Below are 11181 nucleotides of genomic sequence, written 5' to 3' on the forward strand. Positions count from 1 at the left end.
AACACACAATATTTCATCATATTTCCTCATAACCCTCTTTTGTCTGACCATTTGAATCCCATTTGAATTTGCAACAAAGTAGAGTTGGGCGAGAGAACGATAACGATATGTATTGCGAAATAACTTTTTCTCGATACAAAAGTTAAACTATTGCGATAGACCTCATCTCTCTTGTCCACTTAAAAAAAAAAAAGAACAGCCAATCCAAAATAAGTAGCACAGAGCCGAACCAATCACAGCCGCAGCGTCACTTCACGTGACTTGTTACGTACAGCACAAGTGCTAAGCCGTACATGTGTATTTGTTTGGGAAGCAGCCAGCTGCCGTGCCGCCCGGGTAATGGAAGAAATGAGTGTGCTGAGAGTGTGACCGAAGGTTACCGAAGAGAAAACAGATGATGGTTCGAATGCCGGAGAGATTGTCATACGGAAGAGCCATAGAAGTTCCGTAGTGTGAAGGTATTTCGGCTATTTCAAGTCTGACAAAAAACAGAGTAGCGCGCACTGTAAATTTGTTTCGAACGCAAGTCTGGAAATACAATAAACCGGTGCATGCTCAATCTCCGACTGAGAGCGCTAATTCGTCATTCGGCTTTTGTCAGACTAAAGTAACTGTTAAAACTGTTTGAAAAGCTCAGCTATACAACAAGGAGAGATTGAAAATTTCCTTTTAGTTCTCAGTTTATATGATATTGACGAAAGTTAGTCAATTTTGTCTGTTCTTCTGTAAAACAAACTAAGATTTATTTTTAGAATTAATATTTTGTTTCTAAGTGGAATTGACAATTTAGTAGTCTGTTTTGTTTGTTCTATTTTGAAACTTAAACGCTTTAGCGGCTGCCTTTTGTGTAGTTTGCAATATTTGCCTTTATTTATCTGAAAAAGTCTCATGTTCCTTAAGTACATCTACCCCGTTGAACTTATTTTGGGAAATAAATATGCAAACCAAAACAAGCTGCTGATTATTTCACATTTTACTTGTGAGCAATGGCACATTTAAATCTTACAAATATAATTATTTGGCTTATATCGTGATATATATCGTTGTCGCCTGAAATGAAATAAAAAAACATATCGCGATACAAAAAAATCTTATATCGCCCAGCTCTACAATAAAGGATCCACAGAGTTTGGTGACAATAATGACAGTAGATGTTTGTGTGAAAGTGCTGGAAGCAAATTAGCGTGTGATGTTCTTTCAGTGTTGCACTTTGTAGACGCTCCCTGAGCACTGGTCTCACAGCCAGCTGCACATAGAGACCAGTGGTGTTAGTCCAAGTCAGAAGATGACTTGTTGGAATGAAAATGAGCTTGTAGTTTGTCTGCTTTAATAATGTGACTGGAAAAAGGTGTTGGACTTCAAATATGTCCATTTCTTTCACACTTCACCTTTAAAAGTGAAGCCTTGTGGTTCCTGGAAGGAAAAACAGGACTTTTTCAAGTCTTTGTCCTGTTTTTATGAGAAATGTACGACTTTAATGTGAAACATTCAGAGTTTTTTCTCTTGTTGTGTTTGTTTGAAGCTGCTTCCTGTTGGCTTCAGCTGTTTGGAGTTTCCATTTTCTAAACTTCTACATTCTGAACCTTCTTCAGCTCTGAACAGATGATGAAACACTGAATGATTTCAAGCTCACACTTTGTCTAATAAACTTACATCTTTCATTCTTTATACAGATTGTGGGGCTGTGGTTTGTCAGAGATCAGCTGTGATTATCTGGCAGCAGCACTGAAGTCCAACCCCTCCCATCTGAGACAGCTGGACCTGACCTACAACAAGCTGCAGGATTCAGGAGTGAAGCATCTGTGTGGTTTCCTGGAGAGTCCAGGATGTGGACTTGAAACTCTGAGGTCAGTCAGCATGTTTTAGTTGTGCTGAGATGAATATGATGTGAAAGTTGTGCTGACACTAAACTGCAGACATCAGGCTGATATTATACTGATCCACACTGAGGATCTTCATGGTAAAGTCTGTTTTCTTCTTCTCTGGTTTAGTCCATTGACTGCAGCAGAACAATGTTCACATTTCAAACAGTGAGACTCAACGTATGGCCCGCGGCCCACACGCGGCCTGCCCACCTTTCCTGATTCAGAGAGAGGGGACCCTGATTAACTGTGTAGTGTTCTTCCTCACAGTTCTAAGTATCAGACACAACAATGAATAATCCACAGCTGACTGTCTTTAGCAGGTCAAAGGTCACGGCACACAGCAGACAGTGGGAAATATTATAACTCTGATCATTTATCAGCACATATCCATATGTATAAAAACAAAGCTGACACTGTGAGACTTGATCAGAGGTGTGATCATCACAGCAGAGGCCTTTGTGTCAAAGTCACTGAGGATCAAACAGAAACACATGAAGCAGATTTTCCTGTTCTGGCTTTTTATAGCAGATAACCTTCAAAATATTCTGCAGTCCATCAAAAACTGAAGCAAACCATGAATCAACATGTGAACATGAGCTGATGCTGCTGAAGTGAAGCAAAGTTACAGAGGTTTGATTACAGACACAGCTGAGAGTTTGTAATCTGTCATCATTTTAAAAGGTTTAAATTTCTTCAGTATTGAACAGCAGAAATGAGGCTTTGTTTTCGGAGGCCGACAGCAGTGAACACAACAGCAGACTGGTGCGTAATAAGCAGTGAATAATGCAGGAAACAGATTTTTGAAGGTAAACTGTTCTTGAAGTACACTGAGAGAGAGAGAGCTGTGCAGGAAGTAAAGGTCAAAGTCAGAGAGAATTCATGACGATGTTCATCAAACGTAAAGCGTAGTTTGGATCTTCTTCTGCTGCTGGTTCACTCAGTTTTGGTTGGAGACAGATGAAACCTGCAGCTTCAGGATCTGTGAGCTGTCCACTTTCAGCCCCGACGGCGTGTCCGTGTACGTGCCGTCGAGTGAACGATCCACACTCTGTGTTTCCATCTTTGTGTGTTTAGCTGCTCTCATTTACTGTTTTATCTGTTCGGTTGTTGTTGAAATACTTTTGGGAGCTTTAACCTGAGATTCTGGCAAAATACATTTATATTAAAAATCGATTCAGGATTGAATGAATCAACATCGCTTTATTCAAATTAAAACCATTTAAATAGGAAAATCCATTTTTTTACACCCGCCTCTAATGCTGGGTAATGTCAGCTGGTCCATGTGCAGCTGGCTGTGAGGCTCAGGGAGCGTCTACAAAGTGCAACACTGAAAGAACATCATCCATAAATATTGAGTAATAACCGGACTCTCATACAGCGAGACTCAAATGCCTTTAAACATCAGCTTATCCTGCTGATCCAAGTCCAACACTGAGTTTGTAAAAACATGTTTATCAATCATTTTGTTTGGTTTCTGAGGAAAATGATTCAGTAACTTGCTGCTAATACACAACATTTCATCATATTTCCTCATAACCCTCTTTTGTCTGACCATTTGATCCCATTTGAATTTGCAATAAAGGATCCACAGAGTTTGGTGACAATAATGACAGTAGATGTTTGTGTGAAAGTGCTGGAAGCAAATGAGTGTGTGATGTTGTTTCAGTGTTGCACTTTGTAGACGCTCCCTGAGCACTGGTCTCACAGCCAGCTGCACATAGAGACCAGTGTTGTTAGTCCAGGTCAGAAGATGACTTGTTGGAATGAAAATGAGCTTGTAGTTTGTCTGCTTTAATAATGTGACTGGAAAAAGGTGTTGGATGTCAAATATGTCCATTTCTTTCACACTTCACCTTTAAAAGTGAAGCCTTGTGGTTCCTGGAAGGAAAAACACGACTTTTTCAAGTCTTTGTCCTGTTTTTATGAGAAATGTACGACTTTAATGTGAAACATTCAGAGTTTTTTCTCTTGTTGTGTTTGTTTGAAGCTGCTTCCTGTTGGCTTCAGCTGTTTGGAGTTTCCATTTTCTAAACTTCTACATTCTGAACCTTCTTCAGCTCTGAACAGATGATGAAACACTGAATGATTTCAAGCTCACACTTTTTCTAATAAACTTACATCTTTCATTCTTTACACAGATTGGAGAGCTGTGGTTTGTCAAAGATCAGCTGTGATTATCTGGCAGCAGCACTGAAGTCCAACCCCTCCCATCTGAGACAGCTGGACCTGTACGGAAACAACCTGAAGGATCCAGATGTGAAGCAGCTGTCTGATCTTCAGCAGAGTCCAGACTACAGACTGGAGACTCTGAGGTCTGTACAGTGATGGAGTGAGTGGGTGGTGCTGTCAGCAGTATTGTACTAAACACAGTCAGTATGAAACAAAGATCCAGTGTTTCCTGTAAAGCTGCAGCTTCTCAGTGAAGCTGTGAGAGGAGAATGGTGACAGGCTTCAGGATTGGACACAAACACTTCCTGTTTCTGCCTTTTTGTCACCTATATGGTCACCATGGTAACGGCTGACACGCTCTGATCAAACACTGTCAACAGCCAATCAGCTCTCTGAACAAAGCAGCACGCGGACCAATGACTGCATTCATTTCCAAGTTTAAAGCAGTGAAGAACACAGTCTGTAGGTGAGGAAGAATTTAGTGAGAGCAGATGTTTGGATGGAATTCCTCCAGTTAACAGCTGGAACCGTCCATCTGGATTGTTGGGCTTGTTGTTGGGGTTCCTACAGAGCTCAGAGTGGACACACCAAGGTTCTTCTAATGAATGAAAGTCCAAACTCAAACTAGGAGGGAAAAACATTTTCATCAACTTCAATAAAAATCCAAAGGTTAGAAAAAGTGAAGCAACAATGAGTCCTAGTACAGTCCCAGCACTGAAGTCCCTGCTGCTCTTTATACTGGATGTGCTGCATCACTGACTGACAGCTGATGAAGAGTCTCTGGAAACACTCGTTTATCTCCTCTGCTCTTCCTTCTTCTCTCTGCAGGTGGAGCTGATGATGGTAAACAGGACGGTGTGTGTGCTGAGAGAGGAGGAGCTGTGTCCTGATGATCCAGAGAGGTTGAAGCAGCAGCAGCTTGTGTGTAGAGACGCTCTGACTGGGCCATGTTACTGGGAGGTGGAGAGGAGAGCTTCATCCAGCAGTGACTGACAGAGGAATGAGAAGAAGTGCAGATGACTGTCAGTGCTGCAGAGTGAACTGCTCTGAGAACAGCTCCACTGTCAGACACAATGTAGAGTCCAGCATCATCCCTGTGTGTCCCTCTGGATCTGACAGAGGATCATCAGTGTATCTGGACTGCTCTGCTGCTGCTCTGTCCTTCTACAGTCTCTGCACAGTCTCTGTCTGACTCTGGCTTCAGACCCTCCTGGATCAAACTCACCTGGAAAGACTTTCAAACATCACTCAATAGATTTGAATACAGAATATATTTGATATATACTGTAGATGTACTGTAGAGTTGCAGTTTGTCACTTGTAAATACAGTCTGTGAGCAGCTGTGAGCTGAAAGATCTTTCTAGAAACACGAAATGTTTTCACTCTTTTGTTTCTTTTTCATATATTTCCACAACATTAATATTGATCCCACCTGTCTCACCTGTTTCATGCTTTTATACATAATAACAGGACACATGTGATCTGAGCGCTGCTGTGGTTGCTGTGCTACACGTCTTCATTTAGATAACAGAGACATCTAGTGGTTCAGAGGGAGAACTGCAGGAGGTGGAGCTGTGTTTTAGCATGGAAAACTTTTTATCTTTTAGGCGCAGATACAAATATGACAAGTATCAGTGTAAGATACAAAAGGTCACATCAGTCAGCAGAGGGAACAGTGATCACACAGCAATGTAAGAATAGAAACATAACAGTGAATCTGGACATGTATACAGAGGGAAGCAAACAAACAGGATGTAACACTACATTAAAGCCACAAATGGGAAGAAAACAAAGCCAAAGGAAAATATATTTGATCTCACCAAGTTTAGGTGGAGTTTATTTTCCTTGTGCTGACTTTTTACAGTCAGTTATAATAACTCCCACTCAGAGGAGACCAGAGATTACATTAACATGTGTATCTCTGTAGTAACAAACATGACATATTGGCCCAGTTTATTTTTCTTATCATTGTTGTGAGGAGACCATAAATAGCATTTGTATTTTCTGTTGTACAGTTCATTTGCTGTTATGGATAAAAAGTCTTTCTTTGTTTCAAAATAGCTGATAACTATTCGCTGATAGCTGCAAACATCTGCAAACAAATATAATCCTATGAAGTGGTTCTATAAAGTGTGTAATTTATTGCTAATGCAATCATATGGCACATTGACTTCTGAGGAAATTTTAGATGCACTCATCATCAGAAAGGTTGCCGACCTAAACCAGGGGGTTTAGAGCATCATAGAGTTTTTGTGGTTTGTTTTCTTTAAGTCATTTCACAGATTTTGTCTATAATTTCAATTCCTTGAATAAAACAACAAATTTAGGGGATTATTTTGTAATCCGACTTTATGTATGAAAGATTTGACTAAACATAAAACAATCTTCCAACTCAGTCGTCATTCTTATCTTGTGAAATCAAACCAAATGTTCTGTTGTCTCTAAATCAGGGATTGATGAAATCTTTGGTTGCATCCATTTATGAACATGTTCTCATTCATATTAAATCGTAGTCTAAGTCCTTCTTTAGAGGGATAAATGTCATTCATTATCTTCAAATGTGTTTCTGTTGTTTTGGGGGGAAGTTTGAAGTCCATTGTTCAAAGTCTGTTAATGAAACTTTATGAAGTTTATGTAGGATGTTTTTCCTATTTTGTATTTGTTTGAATTATGATGTATTTCTGACTCTTGCTGCCATGATGCCAGGTCTCTCTTGAAAACAACATTTTTAATCTCAATTAAATTTTCACCTGGAGAAATAAAGATGATAATAATAATTTTGTCTTCAGGGAATCATTTCTCTGTAAAACAGCTTCTTCTGAAACTCTTGTTACATTTCTTGTTTATTGTTTGCTGGTTTTAGAAAAATGTCATCGTCTCTGTGTGAACTTAAACTCTACATGTGGTGTCAGCTATAAACGAGCTCTAGAGTCTAATAACGATGCTTTTATTATTGTCTGGTATCCAACCTAACCCTGGGCCTCTGGCTGAATGTGAAACACCAGCAGATGTTAAAAACTGTCTGGGTTACACGTGCATCACGTCGTGTGCTTCCTAACATGGATATGATTGGAATCTGGGCCTGTTCAAGCGGTGCTGGTATCATTGTTGTTTCTGAGACTTTCCACATCTTTACTGGATAAAAACGTAGCAACTGATGGATTTAACATTTAGCACTCAGACTGTCCCAGAAAAGGCGGAGGTCTGGAAGTTTATGTGAAGGTCTGTCTTGCTGCTCAAGTCTTGTTCTCTCCATCTGCACCTCAGCCATTTGAAATCTTGGCCTTAACTATTGATCTGTTTGGAAATCAGACTGTTGTTGGCTGCTATCAGCCTCCACCTGCTTCCCCCAGCACATCACCGTCTCTGGTTCAACTTTTATCTGAGCTGCATTTTAATGACGTCTTTCAGATGGATGATTTTCATTGGGACTGGCTTTCTTCTGTGTCTGATGAGTTTAAGGCACGCTGCTTGTTTTTAAAACTGACTCAAATTATTTAAAGCCTCACACGCCTTGATCCTAAACACCCAGATAAATCTGCTCTTATTGACCTTTTTTAACTAATATGCTGCGTAAGTTTTCCACATCTGCAGTTTTTGCCAACGACCTGAGTGATCACTGCATAGTTGGTGCTGTGAGAAACACTAAAATCTCACGCTCCGAGCCCGCATCAGTTTGAACTGGGGTCGTATTAAACAGGCTGACAATGTCAGTTTGGGAACATTTACAGGAGAGTTGTGTCTACTTTGTGGACAGACACGCCCCTTTTTGCCAGGTCAGGGTGAAAGGTCAAGATCCAATGTAACTATTTTTTACTTTAACGACTGACAGTCCAAACGACCGTAGGAGGTTTTGGCAAACTATAAAGTGTCTCTGCCAGCTGTGACTTCTCAGAGCTTCCTCCTCACTTAAATATCGACTCCACTCCTGTGTCACACAAAACTGAAATGTTGCTTTAACAAACACTTTGTTGCTTCTTGTTCTTTGTTCAGCACAGTATCTGATGGTAAACCTCTTGCACACAACTCTGCTCGTAGTTCCTGCTTACTGATAGCTTTTCCTTCACACCTGTCACAGTAGAAGAGGTTTGTAAGGCTTTGAACAGCCCCAACACCAGAAACTCGTCCTCACAATCGTTCTCCTTCCTTCTTGCACTTGGCTGCAAATATCATAGCTGAGCCAGTGTCTTATATTTTTAATCTTTCTCTACAACAGAAGGCTTTACCACAGATGTGGAAGTGAGCCTCTGTACTCCCCCACTGAAAGCTGGTGATTCTTCAACAGTTAGTAATTACAGGCCAATTTCCAAACTCTGTGTCTTATCTAAGGTTCTTCAAAGGCTGGTAAATAATCAACTTCAAAGTTATCTGGATGAAAATAGGATTTTATCTCCCTTCCAGTCTGGTTTTAGGAAACTGCACAGTACTGGTACTGCTTGGATAAAAGTTCTCAAAGACGTCTATGAAGCGCTGGATGCAAAGAACTACTGTGCAGCTCTTTTTATTGATCTATCAAAGTCTTTGACACTGTTGACCACAACAAAAAATCTTCTGGCACAACTTCACCTACTTCCAAGCTGCGTGGAGAGGATGAGGATCTAACAGCACAGGAACTCCAGCAACACTCAGCAGCAGCTGCTCCCAGTCCCTTGGTTTATGAGCTGAGCTGCTGACCACAGCATTTTATGTCATAGATTACTGGAAATAGGCCTTTCAGACCGAGCAGCTGGCTGCTTCTCTGATGTTCTTTTGGACATCAGCAGTGTGTTCAGCTCAATGGTCTCTCTTCCAGCTTTTTAAATGTGACTAAACGAGTGCACAGGGTTCTGTCCTGGGCTACTTATGTCAACGGTGTGGCACAAAATCTAGATGCATCTGTTCATTTTATACCATCAACATAGTTTTCAAACCATTACAGCAGCTGTTGATAGTATTCAGTCTCAGCTGGCTCAGACTGGCTTTAAATGTAGAAAAAACCAAAGTCATGTTGTTCACAAACAGAAAGAGGGTCCGGCTTTATTTCCTTCTCCTGTATCTGCTCAAAGTATTTCTATTGAAACTGTGGCCTCGTACACATACCTCGGTATTGTGGTTGATGACAGTCGTTCCTATAAGCCACACATTGAACATCTAATAAAGACACTGAGGCTGAAGTTGGGCTTCTCTTCCAGGAACAGATCATGTTTCACAGGAAAAAGCTTGTTGCTGCCACCTTTTTTTTTACCTGCCCTGGATTACAGTGACATGATTTATATGAATGACTCTGCTCGCTCTCTTCATCTGTTGGATTTTGTCCATCATGGGGCATTAAGATTTATAACTGTCTGTAAACCTTTAACACATCACTGTACTCTGTGTTCTCTGGTTAACTGGTCCTCATTGGTCTTACACAGGATGGTCCATTAGTATCATTTTATCCATCAATCTGTTTCTGGGTTACTGCCTCCTATTCATCAGAGTACATGTTAGGCAAACAGTTTAGTCACAGCCTGCAGTCTCAGGACATCATTACATCCACTGTTCCATCAGTTCATGCAGAGCTTGGGAAGAAGGCGTTCTCCTTTTCTGCTCCGTCTTCATGGAAAACATAACCGAAGGATTTAAGGCTCTCAGTTGATTTCACTTGCAGACTTCAAAAGACGTACACATGTTTTTGTGAAAGCATCTCTGGGAACTTGTTCTCGTTTTTAATGTGACTGAGTACATTACACAAACTTTTCTTTTATTGTTGTAATTTTAATATGTTTGTCTGGAACAGGTCTCTCTTGTAAATGAGACACTGAGTCTCAATGAGCCGACCTGTATAAATAAAGCTTCACTTACAAAGTCCTTTGTTTAAAAGTTCCTTCAGCTGCCAGTGGGACGTGCTGTGGCTCTATCGGTTGCTGAGCCTTTATATTGTTAGTTAGAAACTACAAATATAATGGCTCACTGTATTTCAGAATCAGAGAAACTTTATTAATCCAGGAGGGAAACTGAGTTGTCATAGCAGCAAATATACAAGAAACAACAAGCACTCATATAAAGTGAGTGTAGAAACAGTTATGATAGATAAATATTCAGATAAATAATATCAATATATAATATAAATAATCTATAATCCAGTTTTGAGTTCCCTCCCCAGACGCCTTAACGCCCACTCAGATCCTGGGCCATCTGACCTCAGGAAATCACATGATAGGGTGGGGCCAGGTTTCACAATGAGCTCACCCGAAACCCTGGCTGATTAGGACCCCCACCCGCTTTCACACCTTGGCTCATATGATTACATAGAGGATCATCAGGGGGTCCTTTGTCCCTCTTTGGGGGGAAACTCCCACTGGGTTTAAATCTGGGACTCCCCACCAACTGACCTTAGAACTGAAGAAGCTTCTCAGATGAGAGGTGAAACGTCTTCAAGCAACTCAAAGAAGTCCAGACGCTTTTCTTTGCAAGCTCCTTAGTCTACAATGACCTGGATGACTGAGAACCGTCACAGACAACTCAGTCCCATATTTTAGGTTATTCTGAATAAATCGTTCATGCCCTCTCTTTGGAAAGAAGCTGTTGTGGTTCCTGGTCCTAAATCTAGTCGTCCAAAAGTTCTAAACGACTTCAGGCCTGCTGCCCTCACCTCAGTCTTTGAAAAAATCATCAGAAATGTGATTATGGAAGACACTGAACTTCAGCTTGATTCAATGCAGATTGCACATAAGCCCAATAGAGGAGTGGAGGACGCGCTTTTGATTCTACTTCACCTGATTGTCAAACACGTAGAGAGTAAAGGACTTCAGTTCATCGATCTCTCTGCTGGTTTCAATAACACAGCCCCAGATTTGAATCAAAGACTTTTAGAACAGTTTGAAATCCGGACAAACCTGAGCAAGTGCAGTCATATAAATATCTTGATGACAAATGCTATTATTTTTCTGTAAAGCAAATTTACCTAAAAGTAAAGTAACCTTGATATGTCAGGATGTAGATGCCCCACCCAAAAACGTCATCCAGCCCTGAAACATCGGTACTGCTCAAAGCAGCATTGCTGTCCACACGTCCATCAGAGTGTTTCTTTGGACTTCATGGTGTTGCTGCTCCCAGTATTCTCTGAGACAACCTCTGAGGCCGTCACAGAGCAGCTGTATTTGTACTGACATTACATTACACACAG

General features: G+C 40.8%; 1 protein-coding gene across 1 annotated transcript in view; it reads left to right on the forward strand.

Moving 5' to 3' along the window:
• The window catches only part of LOC146577421 (NACHT, LRR and PYD domains-containing protein 12-like), a 60775-nt gene extending 53964 nt beyond the window's left edge, over positions 1 to 6811 (forward strand). The window contains exons 9-11 of the mRNA XM_085254221.1: positions 1674 to 1847; positions 4004 to 4177; positions 4863 to 6811. Coding sequence (XP_085110347.1) covers positions 1674 to 1847; positions 4004 to 4177; positions 4863 to 4872 — 358 coding nt within the window. The 3' untranslated portion in view covers positions 4873 to 6811. The remainder of the gene's footprint in view (positions 1 to 1673; positions 1848 to 4003; positions 4178 to 4862) is intronic.
• Positions 6812 to 11181: the final 4370 nt, after the last annotated feature.

The sequence above is a fragment of the Mchenga conophoros genome, linkage group LG3 (assembly GCF_057382185.1).
Source record: "Mchenga conophoros isolate Kocher_MC1m ecotype Shallow Benthic linkage group LG3, M_conophoros_male_GT1.1, whole genome shotgun sequence".
In the NCBI taxonomy this organism is placed as follows: Eukaryota; Metazoa; Chordata; class Actinopteri; order Cichliformes; family Cichlidae; genus Mchenga; species Mchenga conophoros.